The sequence below is a fragment of the Microcebus murinus genome, chromosome 2, assembly GCF_040939455.1.
Source record: "Microcebus murinus isolate Inina chromosome 2, M.murinus_Inina_mat1.0, whole genome shotgun sequence".
NCBI lineage: Eukaryota > Metazoa > Chordata > Mammalia > Primates > Cheirogaleidae > Microcebus > Microcebus murinus.
Window position 1 is genome coordinate 6,517,402 of NC_134105.1, and position 23,550 is coordinate 6,540,951.

Sequence of the window (23,550 nt, forward strand, 5' to 3'; positions counted from 1 at the left end):
CTAGTGGGGTGATCATATAGTTTTTCCTCTTTTGGTTTAATATGGTGAATTACATTGATTGAATTGTCATGAAATATTATCCTTTGCATACAGTGTTAAATTCTATTTGTATTTTGTGTTACGGGGCTAAATATGTTCCTCATAGACTTTGGATTTTAGTTTTCTTATATCTTCAGCTGATTTTGGTATCAGGGTAGTTGTGGCCTCATAGGATGAGTTAGGGAGTATCCTCTTTTTTTAGTTTTCTGGAGAGTTTATGTGGAACTGGTATTATTTCTTTCTTAAATGCTTTATAGAATTTTCCAATGAAACTATCTGGGCTTGGAGTTTTCTTTATGGGAAGGTTTTTAACTACAAATTCAATTTTAAAAATATACATAGAGATGTCAAGGTTATCAATTTGTCTTATTTTGTCCATTTCATTCAGTTATCAAATTTGTTGGTGTAAAGTGATTTATAATATTCTTACTATCTTTTTAATATTTGTAGAAACTGTAGTGATTGTCACCTCTTTCATGTGTGTCTTCTTTCTTTTTTTCCATGATTACTCTGGCTAGAATCTCATCAATGTTATTGATCTCAAAAAACTAGCTTTTGTTTTCATTGATTTTTCTCTATTTTTCTGTTTTCTGTTTTATTGAATTGTGCTCTGATCTTTATTTTCTTCTTTCTGTTTACTCTACATTTAATTTTCTCTTGTTGTATTTTCTTAAAGTAGAAGCTGAGGCCATTGATTTAAAATCTTTCTTCTTTCCTAATAGAGGTGTTTAGTGCTGTAAAATTCCCCTTAAGTACTGCTGTTTTAGTGTATTTCACAATTTTTGATATGTTGTGTTTCCATTTTCATTCAGTTCAAAATAGTTTCTATTTTTCCTTTTGATCTCTTCTTTAACTCATGTAATTGAAAAGGATGTTATTTGGGAACTTTTCAGTTATTTTTTGTTGCTGATTTTTAATTTAATTCCATTATGGTTAGAGAACATACTCTGTTTGACTTAAGTTCTTTTACATTTATTGAGTCTTGTTTTATGGTCCAGTATATGGTCTGTCTTGCCGAATGTTCCCTACGATGCACTTGGAAAAAAATGTGTATTCTGCTCTTGTTGGATGAAATGTTCTGTAAGTGTTAATTAGATCAAGTTCATTGATTGTGTGTTGTTCCTGGACTTCTGTATCCTTACTGATTTTCTGTCTAATTGTTCTAGCAGTTATTGAGAGGGGTATTGAAATGTCCATCTGTAGTTGTGGATTTCTCTAATTCTTTTTTCAGTTCTGTCAGTTTTTGCTTCATGTATTTTAAATTTCTGTTATTAGGTACCAAAACATTTAGGATTGTTGTATTCTGTTGATGAATTGATCCTTGAACTCCTGACCTTGAGCAATCCTCCCACCTCAGCCTCCCAGAGTGCTAGGATTGCAAGCATGAGCCACCACACCCAGCCTTGATTAATAGATCCTTTTATCATTTGGAAATTATCTTCTTTGTCCCTGGTTATATTATTTGCTCTGAAATGTGCTTCATTTGTTATTAATATAACCAGCCCAGCTTTCTTTTGATTCTGTTATTATTTTATCTGTTTTCATGCTGTTATCATTATGTTTGTATGATATATCTTTTTCTATCCCTTTGCTTTTCAACTATTTGTGTCCTTATATTTAAAGTGGGTTTCTTATAGGCAGCTGAGTCTTGGTTTTTTTAAATCTGACAATCTCTGCCTTTTATTTGGGATGTTTAAGTCTTTACATTGAATGCAATTATTGATATGGTTAGATTTAAGTCTATTTTATTCTATTTGTCCCATGTGTTCTTTATTTCCCTTTACCTCTCTTTTGCCTTCTTTTGAACTGAGTGTTTTTTATGATTCCATTTCATCGCCTTTGTTAGATTTTTAGCTCTAACTCTTTATTTTAGTGGTTGTTTTACGGTTTATAGTGTCCATCTTTAAATTATCACAGTGACTTTTGAATGATGTTGTATCATTTCATGGATAGCATAAGAGCCTTACAATAGTATACTACTCTTTCTTCCCTCCTGGCCTTTATGCTATTGTTAATACATTTTATTTTTATATATGTTATAAACCCCATGCTACATTGTTATTACTTATTTAAAGAGTCAAGTATCCTTAAAAAAATTAAATAAATAATAAGAAAATTTTATATATTTGTTTTTGTCATTACCATTTCAAATGCTTTTTGTTCCTTTTTATAAATCCATATTTCTATCTGTTATCATTTTCCTTCTGCCTGAAGGAATTCCTTTAACATCTCTTGTAGAGAAGGTATACTGGAGATGAATTATTTCAGGTTTTGTATATCTGAAAAAGTCTCTCATTTTGCCTTTGTTTTTGAAGTATATTTTTGCTGTGTGTAGAATTCTGGGTTGACTTTTCCCCCAGTATCTAAGGGATGTTACTGTGCTGCCTCCTCGCCCACGTGGCTCCCATTGGGAAGTCTGCTGTCAGCATTGTCCTTGTTCCTCTGTCTGTCATGTGGCTTTTAACTCAGGCTGCTTTTAAGACTTTCTTTTGGTCACTGTTTTTGAGCAATTTGATTATGATGTACACTGTTATAGTTTTATTTCATGTTTTTTGTGCTTGGGGTTCATTGCTCCATCTTCTCGGATCAGTGGGTTTATAGTTTTCATCAAGTTTGGAAACTTTTGGCCTCCTGTGGAGTCCAGTAGCCCGTGTGTTAGGCTCCACTGAGGACTGGAACTCTCAAGGCAGCAAGCCAGGGTAACCATAGGGCTCATGTTGTGTCTCATTCCCCGGGATCATCATCCTTGGTTATCTGATGTCCAGAGTCTTGTTTCAACCCTTTTCCCACATTTTTGTCGGTTCCAGTGAGAAGGTGAATCTAGTTTCCATCTTGTTACTCCAGCTTGGCCAGAAGCAGATTTGCTCCCATTTGTGTTTTAAAACACAGTTTGACCAATCTCGTTATGTTTCCTTATTAAAAATAACTTGTGTTAACCACACACTGAGTGGCAGTGTCAAACTAAATATCCGCAAGCCAGTTTGGATTTAGAATTTTGCTGCAGACAGTTGAGAATTGAAAAATGACATAGAATCAGAATATAACATTATTATGGCCTGTATGAAGCAGTGGTTCATCAATGTTGGCCACACATTTGACTCACCTGGGAGATTTAAAGAACACTGATGATCCTGCCCCACCCCAGAGGTTCTGCTTTAGTTTGTCCGGGGCCTGCCCTGGATGTCAGGATTTTTGGAAGCCCCAGGTGGTTTTGATGTCCAGCTGGGTTAAAGAGCCCCTGGTGAAGTGGCTGCTCCTGGTCCTCCCCCAGTGCTCACGGCCACTCCACGCCCCTCCCCGCCCTTCCTCTCTCCGTGTGCTCCCGCCCCCAGCAAGGTCCAGGTTCTCTACGGCGGCACAGACCTGTTCGACTACGAGGTGCGCAGGACCTTCAACAACGACATGCTCCTGGCCTTCGTCAGCAGCAGCTGCATCGCCGCCCTGGTCTACGTCCTCACCTCCTGCTCAGGTAGGTCTCCGCGACGGTCTGGCTCGGAGACAGCCCCCTCCAGCCCTCCCGGTTTGCTCCCGTCCGCCCACAGCCTGCCCTCACAAGAATGCTGGGGCCCTCGAGAACGTCAGCTGGGGACACAGGCAGTGCTCAGAAGTCATCTTCCAACCCCAGGCAGGCAGATGGAGGTCTGGAGCCAGGTTGGGCCACACCAGCCTGAGGTCAGGGCACACACCCGGGACCTCACACAGTTTGACCTTCTGCCATTCGACCGCCTTGCCAAAGCCCCTGTTGGCAGCTTTGTGATGGGAAGCTGGGCTACTGGACTCGGTTTCGTGGGTCATTCTGTAGCCTGTTTTGTGGTCCCAAATCAGCTGCCCTCTGCCCCCCAGCTTCCTTTCCCACCTCCACTGCCCATGTATACTAGCTGCTTCTTGCTGCTGCCTGTATACAGTCAGCATGCTCTATTGCCCAAATGAACAAAAGCATGGTAATACCTTCACAAATGGAAAAGACATTCATTCATCCATGTAACAAATATTTCCTGGGCACCCACTGTGTGTCAGGTACTGTAAGGTGTCACGGATCCAGTCACAGTTCCTACCCTGTGGGTGACAGACAGAAAACATCTATGTTCATAAGTCCCTCACTTGAGGTAAAGCCTGCAAGGATGAGGTCTCAGGGGCACCCTGACTTACTCACTTGGGGCTCCTGCCCAGCCCCTTTTTGAGTTGGGAAGCTGGGCCTGTGCTGGGAACACACAGGCTGGTGAGGAGCACCTGGGGGCGGGGGATGAGGCAGGGACACTAAGGGGGTTTGTGCTCCATGAGGGTCCTGCTCACCTGTCCTTGTTCCTCTGGCCCGCCCAGTGTTCCTGTCCTTCTTTGGGATCGCCAGCATTGGCCTCAGCTGCCTGGTGGCGCTCTTCCTGTACCACGTGGTCTTCGGGGTCCAGTACTTGGGCATCCTCAACGGGGTGGCCGCCTTCGTGGTGGTGGGCATTGGTGAGTTGCCTCCATTGCCATGGCAGTGGGCCTCCCACTTGGGAACTTTGCCCCTTCCCCCCAAAGGGGCTTCTCCCTGGACACAAAGCCTGGCGTCCATGGGGCTGTAAAGCCCCCTCTCCGGCTTAGGCTTTGGGGTTAGAATGTGATGGGGGGGTGGATGCCTGGCGAGGGGGTGGGAAGAGCAGGAGGGTGTGCTGGTAGGAAGTGAGGGAAGGACCGAGTTGGTCCAGGAGAGCTCGGGCCTGATCCTGGAGGCAGCAGCGCCTGATGTTCTCCTGACGGCACTGCCCCCGCAGGCGTGGACGACGTCTTTGTGTTCATCAACACCTACCGCCAGGCCACCCACCTGGAAGACCCGCAGCTGCGCATGGTCCACACCATCCAAACAGCCGGCAAGGCCACCTTCTTCACCTCCCTGACCACGGCCGCTGCCTATGCAGCCAATGTCTTCTCCCAGGTGGGGGACCTGCCCCTGCACCCTGCCCTGGCCTCCCCATCCCTCCTGGATGTCCTTGGGCCCTGGGCTCTGCTCTTCCCCCTGCCCCCCACACCCTGTGTGGCCACCCTGCCTTTGCCTGCAGGTACTAGCCATGTCTCTGGGGCCCATTTTCATCACTCATCACCCGCTAGCAAAACTTAGCAAGTGGGAAAATTATACTACTACAAGCAGCATTTATTACTGACGCTCATTGATAGTAATCCAGCCTCCAACCTGGGGGTGTTTGACAGCTTCTAACGCGCTTTCATCTTCATGACCCACTACAAAGGACAATTGCCATCCCTGTTTTCCTCACACAGTGACTTCCTCAAGGTCACACTGCAGGTCAGGGCTGAGCCTGACCTGGTCTCCTGGCTGCTGCTCCAGAGCTGCTCCCACCGCCCGTCTCATGCCGCGTGGCTGCCCCTCGCACTGGCTTCTTCCTGCTGGTCCCAGGGGCCTTCGGGCTCGGAGTGGGGCTCAGGAAAAGGCTCTGAGTTTGGGCTGGGTCCTGAGTGCTGGAAGATAATGAGTGGGCCCCAGTCTTTGAGGGACTTTATGACCTGGGCGGAGTAGCCCATCTAGAAACTACTAGATGCTTGGAGATTTTCTGGGTTTTCCCAGAGAACCAGTTCCAGAAAGCAGGCAGAGCTGGGTTCGGTTTCCAGTGTGGGACCTTGGGGAGGTTGTATAACCTCTCTGAGCCTCACTTTCCTCACATGGGTTATTCGGGGATTGAAAAAAGATGGTTGTGAAGATGTTTCACGAAGAGTGCAGGCTTGCCTGCTTGCTGGCTACGGCTTCCTTCCAGCTGGCACATCTGTGCAGGTCCCCAGGCCCCCTGCTTCCCTCACTGGCGACACTCTCCCCCTTCTCCCTCGCTGCCACACGGCCTGCTCTGACAGGTTGCGTCTCACGTGTCCGCCATCCATTCGGGCAGTGACAGTTACCAAGCACCTCCTCTGCCAGGCACTGTTCCAGGCAATGGGCTGCAGATAGACAGGAACCTCCACTCTAGAGGTGGGGACCCTTCTTCCACTGCTGTGTCCCCTGCAGCAGCCCCTGGCTCCTGGCGTCTCTGCAGCCTGGGCTTCCTCATCCCACCATGGTCCAGGAGTGGTCTGGGGCCCTGAGCGTCTCTGGCTCCAGGCCTGACCAACCCTACCTCCCTCTCTGCCTCCCTGCCACCAGATCCCAGCCGTGCACGACTTTGGCCTGTTCATGTCCCTCATCGTGTCCTGCTGCTGGCTGGCCGTGCTGTTCACCATGCCCGCGGCCCTGGGCCTCTGGAGCCTGTACCTGGCACCGCTGGAGAGCTCCTGCCAGGCCAGGTGAGCTGGGTGGCGTCCTTCCCTCGCTGAACACCCACCGCAGGCCACTTGGCACACCACCCTCTCTTCCAGAAGCCCTCGTGGCTCTTTAGTGAGCACCTTCTGTATGCCCAGTCCTGTGCTAGGCAGGGGACAAGGGAGGGAGAAGAGACCCCTGTCCAGTTACCGTTTGTGATCACCTGTGTGGCACCAGGACGTGGGCAAAGCACTTCTGCACAGGATCTTATGACACCCCCCCAGAACCCCTGGGAGCCAGGGCCTCTCATTGTGCCCATTTTACAGATCAGAAAACAAGGACTCAGGGAGGTTGGACAACTTTCTCAGCCACCCATTTAGTAGCTAGCAGAGCCAGGATTTAAATGCAAGAACATCTGACTGCAGATCCCAGGCCCTGAGTCCCCACATTAAATGTCCTCAGGTCTTCTTCAGATGTAGGAAGCGTGTGCGGAGTTGAACGGATCAGTTCGCAACTGCGGCCGGAGGTCGAGGGGGAGGGGTCTGTGGGGCTGACGGTCAGAGAAGATGGGGTGGTGGGACTGAATCGGGCCTGGGTACTGCCTGGGGTTGGGAGAGTTGGGGATGACGGAGGGTCTCTGGGCTTGGGGCAGGACACGCAGAGGCCTTGGCTGGTGGTTTTCAGGGGTCCATGACAACGCGCACTTGATGGTGGTGAGCCCAGGAGGGGCTGGAGGGCGACAAGGGCCAGGTGAGGAGCTCAGACCTGAGCCTGAGAGGGACTCCTCCGCTCTGCTCACTCACACTCCTCCGAGGCTGCGTGTGTGCACAGGTCGGGCACTGTGCAAGAGCACCACTGGGCGCTGCTGTCTGCACCCAGGACATTCAGATTTGAGTATTCTTATGACAGTTTTATGGCAGAAACACAGTGTCTTGGGGAAAGGGCACCTTTCTCCAGTCTCCACAGAGACGCCAAACGAGCCCGCCCCGTGTCTTCCGCAGTAGTCGGATGCTGTAGTCCTCCCAGGCGGTCGGACCGGGCTCCGGCCTCAGCCTCTCCACTGGGCAGAGGCGGAACCTTGGGCGGGTTACTCACCCTTTCTGCGTCTTGGTTACCTTTTCTTAAAATGAGTGAGCACTGTGTAGGAGCCCACAAGGGTTAAGTGAGATAATCACGGGACAAACAGTTCGCAGCCTGGCACGCAGCATGCACGAGTATTAGCTATCTGTGTTCTTGTCCCCAGTCCCTGGGTGAGCCTTGTCTTGTCCACGTTCTCTCCAGCGGAGCCTCCGCCACGCTGGCCGCAGCCCCAGCCCAGCCCCACCCGCCGCCTCCTGGCTCCCCCGAGGGTTAGCTGGTGTCAGAGCACCTGGGTCACATGACAGCAAAGGAACAAGTCCCTGCTTTGGTCACCTGGGTGCACTGGCCACTGTGTTGTCATCTCCTCTTCCTGGGTACAGTCTGCTGTCACTGTTTGTCTCCCCAGAGGAAGATTGGCCCCCAAGGGCCCCAGGGTAGATGGTACTAGAAAGAAAGCAAGTGACTAGCTCCTAGATGTCTGGGGTGCATGTCTCTTGTGTGACGCCAGCAGCAGTGTGATACCTGGGTTTATCTGGTCACCAGGGCCTTGCCCTGCCCCCTCTGGTTACCCACCACCCTCTGGGCTCACCCCTTTCCCACACTCTTTCTACAGCTGCCGCCAGAAGTGTGGCCGCAAGAGCTCCCTGCACTTCCCCGGGGACGTGTTTGCTGCTTCAGAGCGGGTTGGGGGCAGCCCTGCCCAGGGCCCCATCCCCTACCTGGACGATGACATCCCTTTGCTGGATGTCGAGGAGGAGCCAGGTGAGAGCTGGTGCAGGCTGCCCTGATGACCCCAGTGAGACCTGGGGCTGCTCTGCCAGTGGGAGATGTTGACACGGTGGGCCTGAGGCAGGGGGCTGGACAAGGTGGCCTGCGGGCATTAGGCTTCCCTGAGGAGGGCGCAGACCAGGGTGGGCTTTAACTCTGGCTTTGACAGGCCACTGTTCTGCCCTGCAGTGTCACTGGAGCTGGGAGACGTGTCCCTGGTGTCTGTGTCCCCTGAGGGCCTGCAGCCAATCCCCGACAGGGGCAGCCGAGGCCAGCTCATCACGCAGCTGCAGGAGCTGCTGCACCACTGGGCCCTGTGGTCGGCCGTCAAGAGCCGCTGGGTGATCGTGGGTAAGTGGGCTGTCCCCTGCTCCTCTGTCTGGGGGCTCTTCCCCAGCAAGGGCAACCCCCCCAAAGAAGACGTGGGTGCTGGGACCCCGCCCCCTCCCACAGATGCACTAGAGGTGCAGTCCCCAACCTTGGCACCAGGGCCGTGTTTCATGAAAGACAGCTTTTCCATGGCGGAGGCGCAGCTGGGGCAGTGGTGCGAGCGATGGGGAGCGGCTGTGGATACAGATGAAGCTTGGCTAGCTCCCGGCCACTCACCTCCTGCTGTGCACGCCCCCTTCCTGTGTTTCATGGGAGATAATCTTTCCACAGACAGGGTGGAAAGAAAGGGGGAAGGGAACTCTACAGCCTGGTCCGTAACAGGCCGTGGACTGGTACCAGTCCTGGGGGTTGGGGCCTTGTCACTCTCTGGGCCTTACCTTCCTGGGTAGAGGGAGGCTAGTCCTACAGTAGCTGCTGCTGCCTGGTGCCAGTCATCACTCTGGGCAGCAGAGTGTGTAATGCTTGGGCTCTGGAGTCAGAGCCACTTTGAATCTGATTGTGCCACATACTTGCTGTATGACTTTGGTGATGTCAGTCCATTTGATGCTCAGTTTTCCATTGTGTAATCGAGGATAAGGATAGTGTCTAATAAGGTAGTTGTAAGGAGTGCAATAGTGTATATAAAGATCTTAGGCCCTGCCAGGCACAGTGGCTCACGCCTGTAATCCTAGCACTCTGGGAGGCCCTGGGGGGAGGATGGCTTGAGCACAGGAGTTCAAGACCATCCTGAGCAAGAGCGAGACCCCATCTCTACTAAAAATAGAAAAATTACCCGGGCGTCGTGGCACACACCTGTAGTCCCAACTACTCAGGAGGCTGAGGCAGGAGGTTCATTTGAGCCCAGGAGTTTGAGGTTGGTGTGAGCTATGATGATGCCACGGCACTCTACCTGGGGCAACCAAGTGAGACTATGTCTCAAAAAAAAAAGAAAAAAGATCTTAGCCCAGGGCATGGTATGTAGTAAGTGCTCAATAAACAGTTGGTACCATTATTGTTGTCACAGTATTGTAGAGCTGCGTGAGATCAGGTGGCTGCGCCAGCTCTTACAGATTACAAAGTGCTCTTGTCCGGGAGTGTTAGCTTCTAGCTTACAGTCAGACGCCGGGGACACCACGCTTTACAACCAGCCCCTATCCCTGGGAGGACCCGTCCCCAGCAAGCTTCACCTGCTGGCTGGCATGCTGGGCCTGTGCCCACTCCCTTGGGACAGCCCCCCCATAGTGAGAGCAGCCCTCCCCAGGACCGGGGAGGCCCGGCTGTGAGTGTGCCACCTGGGCCCCGACCTGCCTAGCTCGGTGTCCTTTCCTCGCAGCACTGTTTGTCTCCACCCTCGTCCTGTCGCTGGTGTTCGCCAGCCGGCTCCGCCCCGCCAGCCGGGCCCCACTGCTCTTCCGGCCCGATACCAACATCCAGGTGCTGCTGGACCTCAAGTACAACCTGAGCGCTGAGGGCATCTCCTGCATCACCTGTTCAGGTGAGGGTTCCCAGCCGGGACATCCCCGGACCTGTTTGGTGTCCAGACCTCAAAGACTGTTGGCCGGAGAGAGGCAGGATCCAGGCTTCCCCACGCTGGTGACCTCAGACACACCACACTCAACTCTGAGCCTCAGTGTTCCCACGGTTCATCAAACAAATGCTTGCTGGGTGCCTGCTGGGTGCCGGCCCTGGGCAGCTACAGTGGGCGGGAGAGACGGGCTTCCGGAGCTCAAGGAGTCCATGTGCCAGTGCTGGGGACAGGTCATTATAACAGCAGATCTGAGCTTTGGAGGAGGGCGGACAGGGTGCCTTAGGGGCACGGTACCATAGAAGGCTTCCTGGAGGAGGTAGTGTCTAAGCAGAGACCCAAAGGACGGAAGGAGTTACCCAGAGGGGAGGTGGGGGGTAGAGGTCTTGCAGAAGGGTCGCCAGAGGTGGGAGAGACCAGGGCAAGTTCCAGAGAGGCAGATGCAGGAGTTCAGGCTGGGCCAGTGGGCTGGGCCAAGCCAGAGGGGCTCAAGTGAGGAGTCTGCATTCTGTTCCACGTGTCACTGGAAACCTGTGGGGGGGTTAGGCCTAAGGGTGATGATCGAGTGCCCCAGGTGCCGTGTGGATTGGGGGCTGGGAGGAGGCGAGTGGGGGCAGCATGCTGAGGGTGGCGATTCCCATAGGGCTCTGTGATGGTGTGGGTGTCAGAGAGGAGCAGGGAGGGGAGATAAAGGTGTCTCCTTGTCTTGGAGGTGGTCCAGGCCCTCCCTTTACAGAGGGGGAGCCTGCTGTCCAGGTTGGAGGTGAGTGAAGCCAAGCCAAGGTCATCCGGCTTTGCAGGGCAGCCGGAAAGCCAAAGGGAAGAGGCTGGGGGAGAGCCTCCCGCTCACGGGAGCAGAGCCGCCGGCTGCTGTAATTGCCTTCATTTAATTAGGGCGGTGTTCAGATTAACCTGGCCTTCCCCGTGGTAATGGCAGCCAAGTGCATGATAATCGACTGCAGCTCAGAGAGATGCCCGAAGAGCCCCTCGTAAATGGGAGCCAGCCCTGGCCACATCCCCAGCTCCTCTGCCCGCTGCCTGGGCATAGGATCACACCCCGTTACCACTGCTGCTGGCCCTGCCCTCCCAGGGCCTGGCTGCCATTTCACAGATGGCCAAACCCAGGATGGTCCCAGAGTTCCCGGACAGCACCTGGAGGGGAGCCAGTCTCTGTGAACCGCCCCTTGGAGGGACCCTTGGTGGTGCAGCAAGAGCACCTGGGCTTTAGAAAGTGCAGGCAAGGCCAGACTCCAGTGGGTCTCCCAGCCGCCCTGCGGTGAACCTCTGCTTTCTCCTCCGCTAGGCATGATTCATAATGACAGCCTCCTAGGATTGCTGGGAGGATTAAAACTTGTAAAGTGTAAAGCTCTAATTAAAAAAATGTTTTTAAACATTTTTTTAAAAAACGCTAAGAAAACTAATGCACAATGCTTAAGGCAAAGCAGGAATATCATCCCTGTCTCTGCCAGTCTCTAAAGTTTCCTTTCCATTCACCCCTGTCAGTCGAGCATTTAGCAGGGGCCAGGCAAGTTGCTAAGCGCAGGAGATGCCACGTTCCTTCTCGTCCCTCACCCCCCTCTGTGGGAAGCATAGCGTCCCCCACTCCAACCCCCACTCGCCAGAGGACAGCAAGAGCCAGGGAGGGTGAGCAGCGAACGCACCAGGCCTCTCTGGGCAGGGCTGCGCCCACCCTTCCTTTGACCTAGCAGTACTACAAATTTAGTATTGAATGTTTTTTGTTTTTTTTTTGAGACAGAGTCTCACTTTCTTGCCCAGGCTAGAGTGAGTGCCGTGGCGTCAGCCTGGCTCACAGCAACCTCAATCTCCTGGGCTCAGCGATCCTACTGCCTCAGCCTCCCTAGTAGCTGGGACTACAGGCATGCGCCACCATGCCCGGCTAATTTTTTTTGTATATATATTTTTAGTTAGTCAATTAATTTCTTTCTATATTTTTGGTAGAGACGGGGTCTTGCTCAGGCTGGTTTCGAACTCCTGACCTCGAGCAATCCGCCTGCCTCGGCCTCCCAGAGTGCTAGGATTACAGGCATGAGCCACCGCGCCCGGCCCTGAATGTTTTTTAAGTTCTCTCTAGTTTCTGACCTCTGACACCCATCCCCTCCAGTCCCTGGGTCCCAGTTCCTAGGACTGTCACGGATCTCAGCCTCTGCCTTTGTCCACTGCCCACCGGGCCCAACCAGGGAGGCCTGCTGTCCCTGACACGGGGCGGGGGGCAGGTCTGTTCCAGGAGAAGCCCCACAGTCTGCAGAACAACATCCGGACGTCCCTGGAGAAGAAGAAGAGAGGTTCAGGGGTGCCCTGGGCCAGCCGTCCTGAGGCCACCCTGCAGGGTGAGCGCCAGCAGTGGGGTGTCGGGAAATCCCCCTTGGTAGAGGGCGTGGGGACCCTGCACGGGGAGCAGATAGTTCATTCCTCACTCTCCTGCAAGAACGAGGGCCTGTGCTGCTGGGTCACTGTGGGGGGGCTGGATACAGGGGCGAACCTGGGGCCCTCACCCCCAACCCAGCAGCTCTCCTAGGCCAGGACAGTGGGCTCCCCCTGCAACCCCCCTCGCCGTGGGGTTGGCCACGCTGGGGGGCTGGGGCAGGGAGGGCACCCTGGGCCCTGGACACTGGTTTATCCCTGCTGGGGTCTCCACCCCAGGTAAGTTACTGGGACAAGTGTACTGTGGGAGTGAACCTTATCACTCCAGGGCATTGTCACCACCTCTGTCCTCACCGTGGTCATTCCCAGCACCAGCCCCACCATTCACACTGTGGCCCCCATCGATGGCATCACTGTCTTTAGTCCACCACTGGCACATATTCCTCCATCACTGTCATCCCCACTGTCCATGCTGCACCCCATCCTGGTGACCACCTCTGTCACTGTCACTGCTATGGGCCTGGTCCCATAGGGAGGGACAAGGACAGCATTTGGAGACAAGCCCATTGGGGTCAGGGCTCGGCTCCTGTGTCAACAGTGCCAAGGGTGGGCTGCTCCAGGCTCAGGAGAAGCCAGTCGAGTTGACTGTCCACCCCTTTCCTTTCCTCGCTTGTCCCTAGACTCCCTGGGCACTGTGTTCGTCTCCAGAGTGAAGAGTAAAGGCCACCCAGCTGTCTACAGGCTCTCCCTCAATGCCAGCCTGCCTGCCCCTTGGCAGGCCGTGTCCCCCGGAGATGGAGAGGTGCCCTCTTTCCAGGTGAGCCTGGGCTGTCCTGAAGTGCACTGCCCCACTGGGGGAGGGGCCCTCAATGCCACACTGGTGGGCACTGCCACATAGGGAGGGAGTAGTGGTGTTCTTGCGGATGGGGCTGCTACCAGCAGATAAGGCCCCCACCCCACCCCGAGATCAGCCAGGTCTGTGGCCGGGACCTGCCGAGTGGTAACTGTGGGCTTCCAAGTCAGCCAGGCCTGGGTTTGAATCCGGACTCTGTCGTTTATAACCTGTATGTTCTTGGGCAGGTAACTCAATCTCTCTGAGCCTCAGTTTTCTCATTTATGAAATGAGGGCATAAAAAGTACCACCCGGCATCGGCAGGGGCACATGAAGTGAGGCCTGTGCAGTTCGGGAACACCTGGGGGTCGCAAGTGCTCAGCAAGAGGGAGTCACTAGCTGGTCTTGTTCCTGGCAGCTGCACCTGCACCCCAGAGAGAGTCTCTTAAGAGCCAACCCAGACTTCCGCTTTTCTCCTCACAGGGGTCATCTGTGTTTCTTTGATGTTACACCCTCCAGAGTGACAATGACGTATGTCAGCTCCTTTGCTTGAGTTTCTATTTCCATTGGAAAGACGAGGTCTCTGAGGCTTTTCCTGACTCCGAGCCTTTGCATATGCTGTTCCCATTGCTTTGAAAGCTTCCGCGCAGCTTACTGTCTGGCCGACTCCTGAGTCCTCGTTCAGGTGTCAGCACAAACGGCCATCCCCGTTACCCCGTCCCAGCCGCCCTTCTTGCTGTGCCTTCTTCCTCCCTGCCGATTATGCCTTGCCTTGTCCTCCTAAGACGAGGGAGCCCTCGTAACTGCCTGCTCTAGGGGACAGGGACCCTGCCTGTCCTGCTGGCTGCTCTGCTCTGAGCCTGGCGCAGGGCCCGGCACACGGCGGCTGCCCAGTGAGCAACTGTTGGAGGAAGAAGTGAGGCTCAGAGACGGAGGAAGGGATTTGCCCAAGTTCTGGACTCAAACCCAGGCCTCCTGAGCCTCTGCCCAGGGCTCTGTCCCCGACTTTGAGGGCTGGGACAGGGTGAAATACGCTGAGGATGGAGGGGACAGAGCCGGAGGCCGGGCCCAGGCCGAGGCAGCCCCCCCGAGTCACGTGTCTTGTCTCTGTCAACCCACTGCTTAGGTGTATAGAGCGCCTTTTGGTAACTTCACCAGGAAGCTGACCGCTTGTATGTCTACAGTAGGGCTGCTCCAGGCGGCGAGCCCCTCCCGCAAGTGGATGGTGACGACCTTGGCCTGTGACGCCAAGCGGGGCTGGAAGTTTGACTTCAGCTTCTACGTGGCGTCCAAGGAGCAGCAGCACACCCGGTAACAGCCTTGCAGCTAAGCCGGTTTGCGCCCACCCGGCCCGTTCGTTCCTCCTCTCTCTCGTCTGTCTTTCCATGTGAGAGACACTAGCAGGCACCTGTAAGAAACCCCTGTCCATTTCCACACACCCGTTCAGACGCTCCTCTGCCCGGGGCTGGAGAGGGGACGTTGGCAAAGACAACAGGCCTGTGATCTGCTCCCCCAGCCCCGTCACCGCTCCTCCTCTAGTGGCTCTGCAGGGCCACAGTGGCCGCCTTGCTGTTCCTCCAGCTCACCAGGCACCTTTGCAGTGGCTGTTCCCTCTGCCTGCAGTGCTCTTCCCCAGCCCCTCCCGTGGGTGGCTTCTCAACATACAGGTCTCTACCCAAATGTCACCTCCTGGGAGAGGCTCCCTGTCCTTCTAAAAGCACCATGCCCAGCCTCTCTCCACACGTCACCCCCTGCTCTCCTGGCGCCATTGTCACATGACATTGCGCTGGCCTGGGGTATTATGTGTCTTCCCTCAGGGCACATCACGTACCCACCCTATGGTGGCGCCTAGACCGCCTGGTTTGGTGCTGTGTCCCCCGCACCCAACAGGTGTCTGGCATGTAGCGGGTGCTCGGGAAGCACGTACCGAATGAATGGATGAGTGAATGAGTGCACGCTGCACTTCCTCTCCAAGGCACTGTCCACATCGTAAATGTATAATTAATTCAGAAAATATTTATTTAATCCCCCCCAACCGTACGGGGCGTGAGGAGTATTTGCCTGCCAGTGCCTGGCGCGGACTAAGCGCCCCCTGCGAGCGGAATGAGAGCTGCACTCTGCAAGCACGGGGTCTCCGCGCCGGCAGGGCGCGTCTTTTCCCAGGTTTCGTCCCCTGTGGTCTGAGATGGCACCACATCCTTTTATCCATGGAGGCTGTATCAGCCAAGGGTCTCCTCTCGCATCCGTTCTCTGGTTTAACAAACCACGAGCACCAACTATGGGGCACTGTGCTAGGGCCAGGGACACTGGTGACAAAGACAGATATGACTCCTGCCCTCGGGCCGTCTAGCAGGAGACAGACAGCTAACAAGTAAACAGCAGTGTCGTTACAAAAGATGCTGTGTGCTCTGAGAGAAACCACCCCACCTCCGGGGTGGGGGAGCACGCAGAGCGGCCTGCACGGTGACACGGGACATGGTCTCTGACAGGGACTGGCTTCGGGGCCTTGAGCACCCGCACAGGGCCAAGCCCCACTTGGGGCAGAGGGTGCAGCTTGGAGGCAGGGGGACAACCAGGACGGCCCTCACTGGGTCCTTTCCAGCCTGGCACCTGGAGTGCCAGGGATGAGGGTCCCTCTGCCTACCCGCTCCTGCGCCCAGGGTGGGGTTCACTCTGCACATCCAGCATCCTGCTTGGATGAGCCTAAAACATTCTAGAAAGGACTTTGAGCTGCATTAGGTGCAGCGGTTAGCAGGCCGACTTTGGAACCCTTTCTCCAAACAACCTCAAGACTCCCTCACTGCTCAGGTTGAGGCAGGGCTGGGGCTTCTGAGTGGGGCCACTGAGGCTGGCCCTGGGCCCCTGAGCACTTGTACTCCCTGAGGGACAGCTTGAGAGCTGCTGTCCCCTCCGCCCCTCGTGCCACCTGTGGGGAGACAGAGGCCCAGGGAGGGGAGTGCCAGGCTCCTACATTCAGCCTAGAACAGCCCTCCAAACCCGCAGCCCCCAGCCTGAGGCCAACTCCCTGGTGGGGGTGGGCGTCAGGAGGGCAAGCCTGAGTCCAGCCCCTGCCCCGGTCACCTGGCCTTGTCTCCCCGACCTCTCCTGGCTCTTCTGGCCTCAGCCCGGCCTTCCTTGCCTCCGCAGGAAGCTGTACTTTGCTCAGTCCCACAAGCCCCCCTTCCACGGGCGCGTGTGCACGGCGCCTCCCGGCTGCCTGCTCAGCTCCAGCCCCGACGGGCCAACCAAAGGCTTCTTCTTCGTGCCCAGTGAGAAAGGTACTCGGGCACTCGGTGGGGCCCCGCAGCCCGGCCCTGCTTCCCTTACAGCTCTGACTCCCGCCCTGCAGCGCCCAAGGCCCGCCTCTCGGCCACCTTTGGCTTCAACCCCTGTGTGAACACGGGCTGCGGGAAGCCGGCTGTGCGGCCCCTGGTGGACACCGGGGCCATGGTCTTCGTGGTCTTCGGCATCGTCGGCATCAACCGCACTCTGCAGGTGGACAACCACGTCATCGGCGACCCGGTATGGGGGCCCCCCGAGGCAGGCTTACAAATAAGTGCCGGCCCTCGGGGCCCCCAGCCCGGCTCCTCACAACCCCACTTGGGCCCCTGGTGGCTCGTCCGCCCTAACAGGACCCCATGGGCTCCTGGGGGCACTTTTCTCTTGAGGACTGAGCAAGGTTGGCCTCTTAGAGTCGTCCAGGAATCTGCGTACATCTTTGGGCCCATGCTGGTGGCCCGTCTCCATGAAGGGCTGAGCGGAGAGAGGGAAATTGGGCAAGTGAACCTCCCTGTCCTCTCCCTTCGCCCTGGGTGATGGCAGCTCGAGCCAGGGCGTGGCGCCCTCCACTGTGAGGCTCCCTCCTCTTCCCATGCCCTGCACACGGCTATGCGGCTTTTGACAACAGAGAGGGGCCAGGCCGGGCTGGGCCGGGCCGGCCTGCAGCGGGTGCAGGGGTGCTGAGGATTGCGGTGGGAAGGATGGGTGGGCCCTGCCTTTAGAAGTCACAGTCCGGCGGGTTGCCAGGAATGACAGATGTGAAATAAGCTGGGAGCAAGGTGGAGGCAGAGGAGGTCTGTTCTGGCCAGGGTAGGGTTCTGCAGGTGTTCAGAGCAGGGGGCCAGGAGGCCAGTGGGGGGACAGGTAGGACATGGCTGTCTGGGAGGGAGGTGGGAACGAAGAAGTCCAGGTGAGAGTGTGCTGGGTGAGGGGAAAGGTGAGGCTAGGGGGTAGGGAAGAGTGGCATCAAGAGGGACCAGGCAGAGGGTTACAATGGGAGGGTAACAGTGGAGGCGGGGGGAGGCGGGATGGGGGACTGAGTCCCTGTCTCACTGAGTGGCCCGGGCCGGCCTGTGTCTCCTTGGGAAAGGGCAGCGTCGTCTACGACAGCAGCTTCGACCTCTTCAAGGAAATTGGGCACCTGTGCCGCCTCTGCAAGGCCATCGCAGGCAACTCGGAGCTAGTGAAGCCGGGCGGGGCGCAGTGCCTGCCCTCAGGTGCGGGGACAGACTGGGGAGGGCATGGGAGCCACAGTTCAGGGGTGGACAGCCTGAAGGACACATGCCTGGCCTGTGGGTGTCTGTACTTGAGCGTGCCCACACCAGGTGTGGCGTGTGCTGGCAGTTAAGCGTGTTCCAGAGGAGAGCAGGCTGTGTGTGAGCAGGGGCTGGCGCAGAGGTGTGCGTGTGGGGGGTGGGGCACACCTACAGGAGTGGCTTTTCCAGAATTGGCCCACAGCTAACCTGGATGAGGCTGTGCCAGAGCTATCCCTAAAAGGGCCCAAAATGTAATTTCCACCGCAATGGCAAAGGTGTGCTGTGGGTTTCCCAGTGACGTTGCCAATGGTTTCAAACACTGTTTAAACCTTGAAGGCAGGTGAGTGCATGGGCTCTTCCAGGCCCCCACCCACCCTCTCACGCCCCTCTCTCGCTCCTCCCCGCAGGCTACAGCATCTCCTCCTTCCTGCAGATGCTGCACCCTGAGTGCAAGGAGCTGCCCGAGCCAAACCTGCTCCCAGGGCAGCTGTCCCACGGGGCGGTGGGCGTGAAGGAGGGCCGCGTGCAGTGGATCTCCATGGCCTTTGAGTCGGTGAGCCCCGGGCGGCTGCATTAGGCACCTTGCCAAGTGCTTGCCTTGCAGTGTCACCTCTGATCCCTGGCCCTTGTCCCAGATCAGGGGACTGAGGCTTAGAGAGGTGGAATGACTTTCCCAAGGCCACATGGTTAGTGGGTGTCAGCAGCAGGGCTAAACCAGGCTGTCTGCAGAGCTCTGCCCTTTCTGCCCCCCAGGCAGTGGCAAGCTCCCCTCTGCCCTTCCTGTCCCCTCTCCCCTTGCCTCCCCACCAACCCAGGTCCACATCATTTTACAGCCTCTAGGCTACTATAGGGGCTGTTGGGCATCCAGGATGTTCCCCTCTGCCACTGTGGGAGGCCAGAGTTGGCGCCATAGACCCTGGTGATGGGCCTCCCTCGGGTGGCCAGGGGACAGGCCATCCCACATACTTCCTTGCTGCCTATGTCACCCCTGGATATTGCCTGGGCTCAGCCCGAGGAGGCATGTGTGCACACGCACGTACACATACTCGCACCATGTGTGTGCCCCTGACCTGGGCACCCATGAGGCCGCAAGGCCCTAGCACGTGGCTCTCTGAGCCTTGGTACGTCTGTCCCTGCTGCCTCCACGCAGAGACCGGGGTCCACTCCTCGCTCTGATCCTGCTGTGCGGTGTCCTTGAGCAAATCACTCGTCCCCTCTGATCTCAAGTTCCCCATCTAAGAATAGCGTGAAAGACTCCCCCCTTCCTCGGGCAGGTGTGGAGATGGCACACACAGGCCTGGGGCTGAGAGCAACAGTGACTGGGTTACAGGTGGGAGGCGACTCTTCTCCTGCCCATCCCTGTCTTCCTTCCCGCCATCTGTGACACTCTCTGCACAAGCAAGGAAGCCACTGGCACCTGCCAGGAGGGCCTGGAGCCCTCGCGAGCCCCCAGGCTGATGCAGGCACCAGGTCAAAGCTGCAGACAGTTTTTTTAAAAGATTTTCTGGGAGATGAAGTAGTTCTGGTGGGAAGGGACAGGGACTTTGGTTGCATCTGAACCTGCTGCTGCTTAATGATCACACGATGCCTCCAGAGCCTGCTGGGAGCTCGTTTTACATTGGGCCGTCGTTCCCACCCTCGCCACACACACAGCACACTCTGTCGGTGGCCACAGAGCGGACTGGCCACGTCCCGGGAAGGGTGAGCAGGTCACAGTCCCTGCCTGCCTCACCAGCTCCTGTCCCCGCAGACCACGTACAAGGGCAAGTCCTCCTTCCAGACCTACTCGGACTACCTGCGCTGGGAGCGCTTCCTCCAGCAGCAGCTGCGGACCTTCCCCGAGGGCTCGGCGCTGCGCAGAGGCTTCCAGACCTGCGAGCACTGGAAGCAGATCTTCATGGAGATCGTAGGCACGCGCGGCCCTGCCCCCACCCCGGGCCCCAGGGGCTGAGGCACAGGGGACCTGGGGCAGGGAGGGCATTCGTGGCCTTTCTGAGTCATACTCCTGTCATCTTCTCAGTCCTGGCCAAGCCAGGCTGACGCGGTGGCCAGGACACTGATCAGAGGCCCGAGTCTGGGTCTCCTCCTGCTCATGGGCATCTGGCCGCATTCTCTCATCTTGACTCTGGCCCCTAAAAGGCAGCCCTCACGACCATTACCGCAGCTGCCAGTGACCGGCCCTGTGTAGGCTCCAGGCCTCCTGCTGAGGGCCTGCCCCGTGTCCGCTCTTAAATGCGGAACAGGCCTGGGGTGGGTCCTGTGGTCACCCCACCTCACAGGTGAAGACATGGGGCCCAGAGGGGCAGGGGCCCACACAGTGGCTGGCTGTGACTGCCTGCTGTGCAGCCACGCTGAGCCCGTCTCGCCTTGCAGGGGTGCAGAGCGCCCTGCACGGGCTGGCGCTGTCCCTGCTCATCTGCGTGGCCGCAGTGGCCGTGTTCACCACCCACATCCTGCTCCTGCTGCCCGTGCTCCTGAGCATCTTGGGTACGTGAGCAAGGGGTCAGCGGGTGCCAGGCTGGTAGGGGCAGGAGCACACAGCTGGTGGCCCCAAGTTAGCAAATTTCTCTGAACCCTTAACTGTCAAATCTTGGTGGAGGCTTCCTGGCCACCCACACCCCAGGCAAAAAGACCCTCTGCCCAGAGCCATGTGTCATAGTGGCTCCTGGGACTGTCTCCCCCACAGTCTGTGCTCCCCAGGCAGCGCTGGTGTCCCCAGGTGGCAGCTTTCATCCCAGTGACCTGTTGCTGCACCTGTCCCCTCCCTGTCCCCCCCCTCTGGTCCTGGCTCTCCCCCTCCCTCCTGTTACCTGGTGTCAGGGTAGACTCTCCGCCTCCCCGCTCCGCACGGGCCCTCCAGGGCTGTGCTGCGGGGAAGGGGGCGTCCAAGCTGCCTTCGCCACCAACTGTCTCGCAGGCATCGTCTGCCTCGTGGTGACCATCATGTACTGGAGCGGCTGGGAGATGGGCGCTGTGGAAGCCATCTCCCTGTCTATCCTCGTCGGCTCCTCCGTGGATTACTGCGTCCACCTGGTCGAAGGCTACCTGCTGGCCGGAGAGAACCTGCCTCCCCACCAGGCTGAGGTGAGCACCTGCCTGCCTTGCCCCCCCCAGCAGATCCTCCACCTCAGCACAGCCGGGGGACCCCCAAGGACAGCTGGACACCCCCAGCCCAGTACTAGACCCCTGAGCAGGCTGTGGTCTGGGAACTGGGTTCCCAGGCTGGTCCACAAGCCCCAGGGACTCAGATTCTAGCTGGGTAGGTCCTCGCCCCCCAGCCTCAGTCTCCCCACTGAGGAGAGCAGTGAGGGGACTGGGCCAGATGGAGGATGTCCAAGGCCCTTCCTGCTTCACCTTTCCCGGGGTCCAGCCGTGACCCTCCAGCCCCCTGACCCTCCAGCTTGGTGAGGACATGTTCATGAACTCAGTACCAAAACCAGCTCTGGGCTGGCAAAGGGCTTCCCTTAGTTCAGAGTTGTGTCGGTGTGAAAACTTTCACAGATATGTGAAGATTAAGTCTGTTACACCTGTAACTGCCTTTGGTCAAGAGAAAGCAGTTCCCAGCAGGGCCCCCATTTAGGAAGACATACTGTGTGATTGCCCAGCGTCCCGTCACCATAGCAACATGCGCCATGTGCTGCAGGGGGGTGCCATGTGCTCCCCAGCCCCGAGGGTCCCCAGCGCTGGCTCTCCACCCAGGACGCGCGGGCGCAGCGCCAGTGGCGCACGCTGGAGGCCGTGAGACACGTGGGCGTGGCCATCGTGTCCAGCGCACTCACCACAGTCATCGCCACGGTGCCGCTGTTCTTCTGCATCATCGCCCCGTTTGCCAAGTTCGGCAAGATTGTGGCGCTCAACACGGGCGTGTCCATCCTCTACACGCTGACCGTCAGCACCGCGCTGCTGGGCATCATGGGGCCTGGCTCCTTCACGCGGACCAGGACTTCCTTCCTCAAGGCCCTGGGCGCCGTGCTGCTGGCGGGGGCCCTGGGGCTGGGCGCCTGCCTCCTGCTGCTCCGGAGCGGCTACAAGATCCCGCTGCCCACCGGGACTGCCCTATAGCCGGGCCTGGCCCCTGACTCAAGTACCTTTGGCCCAGGGTGGGGGACAGGACACCCCCTCTTTACTGCAGGGGTGCTGTTCCCCAGCTCGGCTCCAGCTAGCCATGTTCCCAGGCCTGGGCCCAAGGCACCCTGTGGCCCCTCATGGGAGCTGCCACCCACTCCCACACTGTGGGGACCACACTGCATTCCCCACCGCGGAGCCAGAGCTGGGAGGTGGAGCCATGGCCCTGTCTGTCCCCCTGAAGAGACCTCCCCTCCACCTGTGCCCGGTCACCGTGAAGGCCAGGTGGCTTTTGTAGGGGCTGTCCTTGTCACATTGCCTCAGTGCTCACAACCTTCTGGTGTGGATGTTATAGGCGCCCATCCTACAGATGTGAAGATGGAGGCACCAACAGGCAAAGTGCGCTGTAGCTGGGCTGTGGCAGAGCCAGCGCTGTCTCCTGAGCCTCATGCGCTTGGGGCCTTGCAGGAAGAACACAGTGGACTCTGGGCAGGGCCTCACCCCTGCGCCTCCTCTGCTCCCTTCAACTTGGGAGAGGCCAGTGCTGAGTGGCCCAGTGGCCCTCCCTGGCGGAGAGGACAGAGGGACCGGGCTTGGGCTTCTGCATGTCCTACCCCCAGCACCAGCCTCAAGGGGTCCCTCTGAGGCCCTCCCTGGGGGCTGTGGGGCCCAGCACAGCTCTCCCCACAGATCCAAGCCCCCAGCTCCCCACCCAACACTGGGAGAGACTGTTTTGGGGGTGGACCCTGTGGGGAGCTGTTCGTGCCTGCAGCCTGCTCGTGGCAGAGGTTTCCTATTAAAGAGAAATGAAACCTCAGACCGCTGCTGTTAACATGCGGGTTTTAAGCACTGCTGCCTGTCTTATTCCTAAAATTGAAGCAATTATTTGCAAGCTGCCCAGTTGGTACCCGGCACAAGGGTGGGGCTGGCTTTGGAAGGAGATGGGGCTGGGCGAGAGGGTGCCTGACCTTCCTGGGAACGAGGTCACGGGTGTTCTGGGAGCCTGGAGTGAGGCTGGGGGCCTCCCCCTGGGAGGCAGGATGATGAAAGATGCTTCTTAATGGGCTCCTCTGGCTCCAAGTTGCGACACTTTGAGCACCTCTGAGATGTCTGGCATTGTGTTGGGCACAGACCTTTTTTCTTGGGGACAGACATTGCCCCCTGGGCTTTATGGAGCTGGACACAGACCGAGCTGGAACTATCCCTGAGGGTGGGAAAGAAATCAAGGAAAGAAATCAAGTCTCCAGGCCACTTACCTGGTCATCTGTAAATATCAACTGGAGGCTGCGGGTGCAAGACAGACGGGCGTCATTTATCCCCTGCCCTGTCTGTCGAGGGAGTGTCAGCCCCTTGGGCCCACCGTCAGGGTGAAGGAGGACATCAGAGAAGCAGTTAGTGACACGAGCTGGCACAGCACTGACCGTGCTAGGCGCTCTCCTCAAGGTCTGTGTTAGCGTCCTGGGCTGTCATAACAAAGTGCCACATGACGTGTGGCTTCAAGTTTATTCCCCTGCAGTTCAAGAGGCTGGAAGTTCAAGGTGTTGGCAGGGCGGGTTGCTCCTGCAGGCTCTGAAGAAGGGTGCGTCCCAGGTTTTTCTCCTACAGTGCCGGCTGGCTGCCAGCACGCACACCGGGTGTCCCCCAGCGCGTGGGTGCAGCACACCGGTCTCCACCTGTCTTTATGTGGCCTTCTTTTCTCTTTGTTTATGTCATCTTCCTTCACACGAGGGAT

General features: G+C 56.6%; 1 protein-coding gene across 1 annotated transcript in view; it reads left to right on the forward strand.

The window, feature by feature from the left end:
• The window catches only part of DISP3 (dispatched RND transporter family member 3), a 48,732-nt gene extending 26,353 nt beyond the window's left edge, over positions 1-22,379 (forward strand). The window contains exons 4-21 of the mRNA XM_012785358.2: positions 3,372-3,508; positions 4,360-4,494; positions 4,794-4,954; positions 6,167-6,306; positions 7,956-8,104; positions 8,300-8,461; positions 9,813-9,974; positions 12,239-12,352; positions 13,067-13,203; positions 14,345-14,529; positions 16,366-16,496; positions 16,568-16,740; positions 17,588-17,714; positions 18,161-18,306; positions 19,504-19,663; positions 20,127-20,240; positions 20,671-20,837; positions 21,453-22,379. Of these exons, the coding sequence (XP_012640812.2) occupies positions 3,372-3,508; positions 4,360-4,494; positions 4,794-4,954; positions 6,167-6,306; positions 7,956-8,104; positions 8,300-8,461; positions 9,813-9,974; positions 12,239-12,352; positions 13,067-13,203; positions 14,345-14,529; positions 16,366-16,496; positions 16,568-16,740; positions 17,588-17,714; positions 18,161-18,306; positions 19,504-19,663; positions 20,127-20,240; positions 20,671-20,837; positions 21,453-21,815 (2,863 nt within the window). The 3' untranslated portion in view covers positions 21,816-22,379. The remainder of the gene's footprint in view (positions 1-3,371; positions 3,509-4,359; positions 4,495-4,793; positions 4,955-6,166; positions 6,307-7,955; positions 8,105-8,299; positions 8,462-9,812; positions 9,975-12,238; positions 12,353-13,066; positions 13,204-14,344; positions 14,530-16,365; positions 16,497-16,567; positions 16,741-17,587; positions 17,715-18,160; positions 18,307-19,503; positions 19,664-20,126; positions 20,241-20,670; positions 20,838-21,452) is intronic.
• The last annotated feature ends 1,171 nt before the right edge of the window (positions 22,380-23,550 follow it).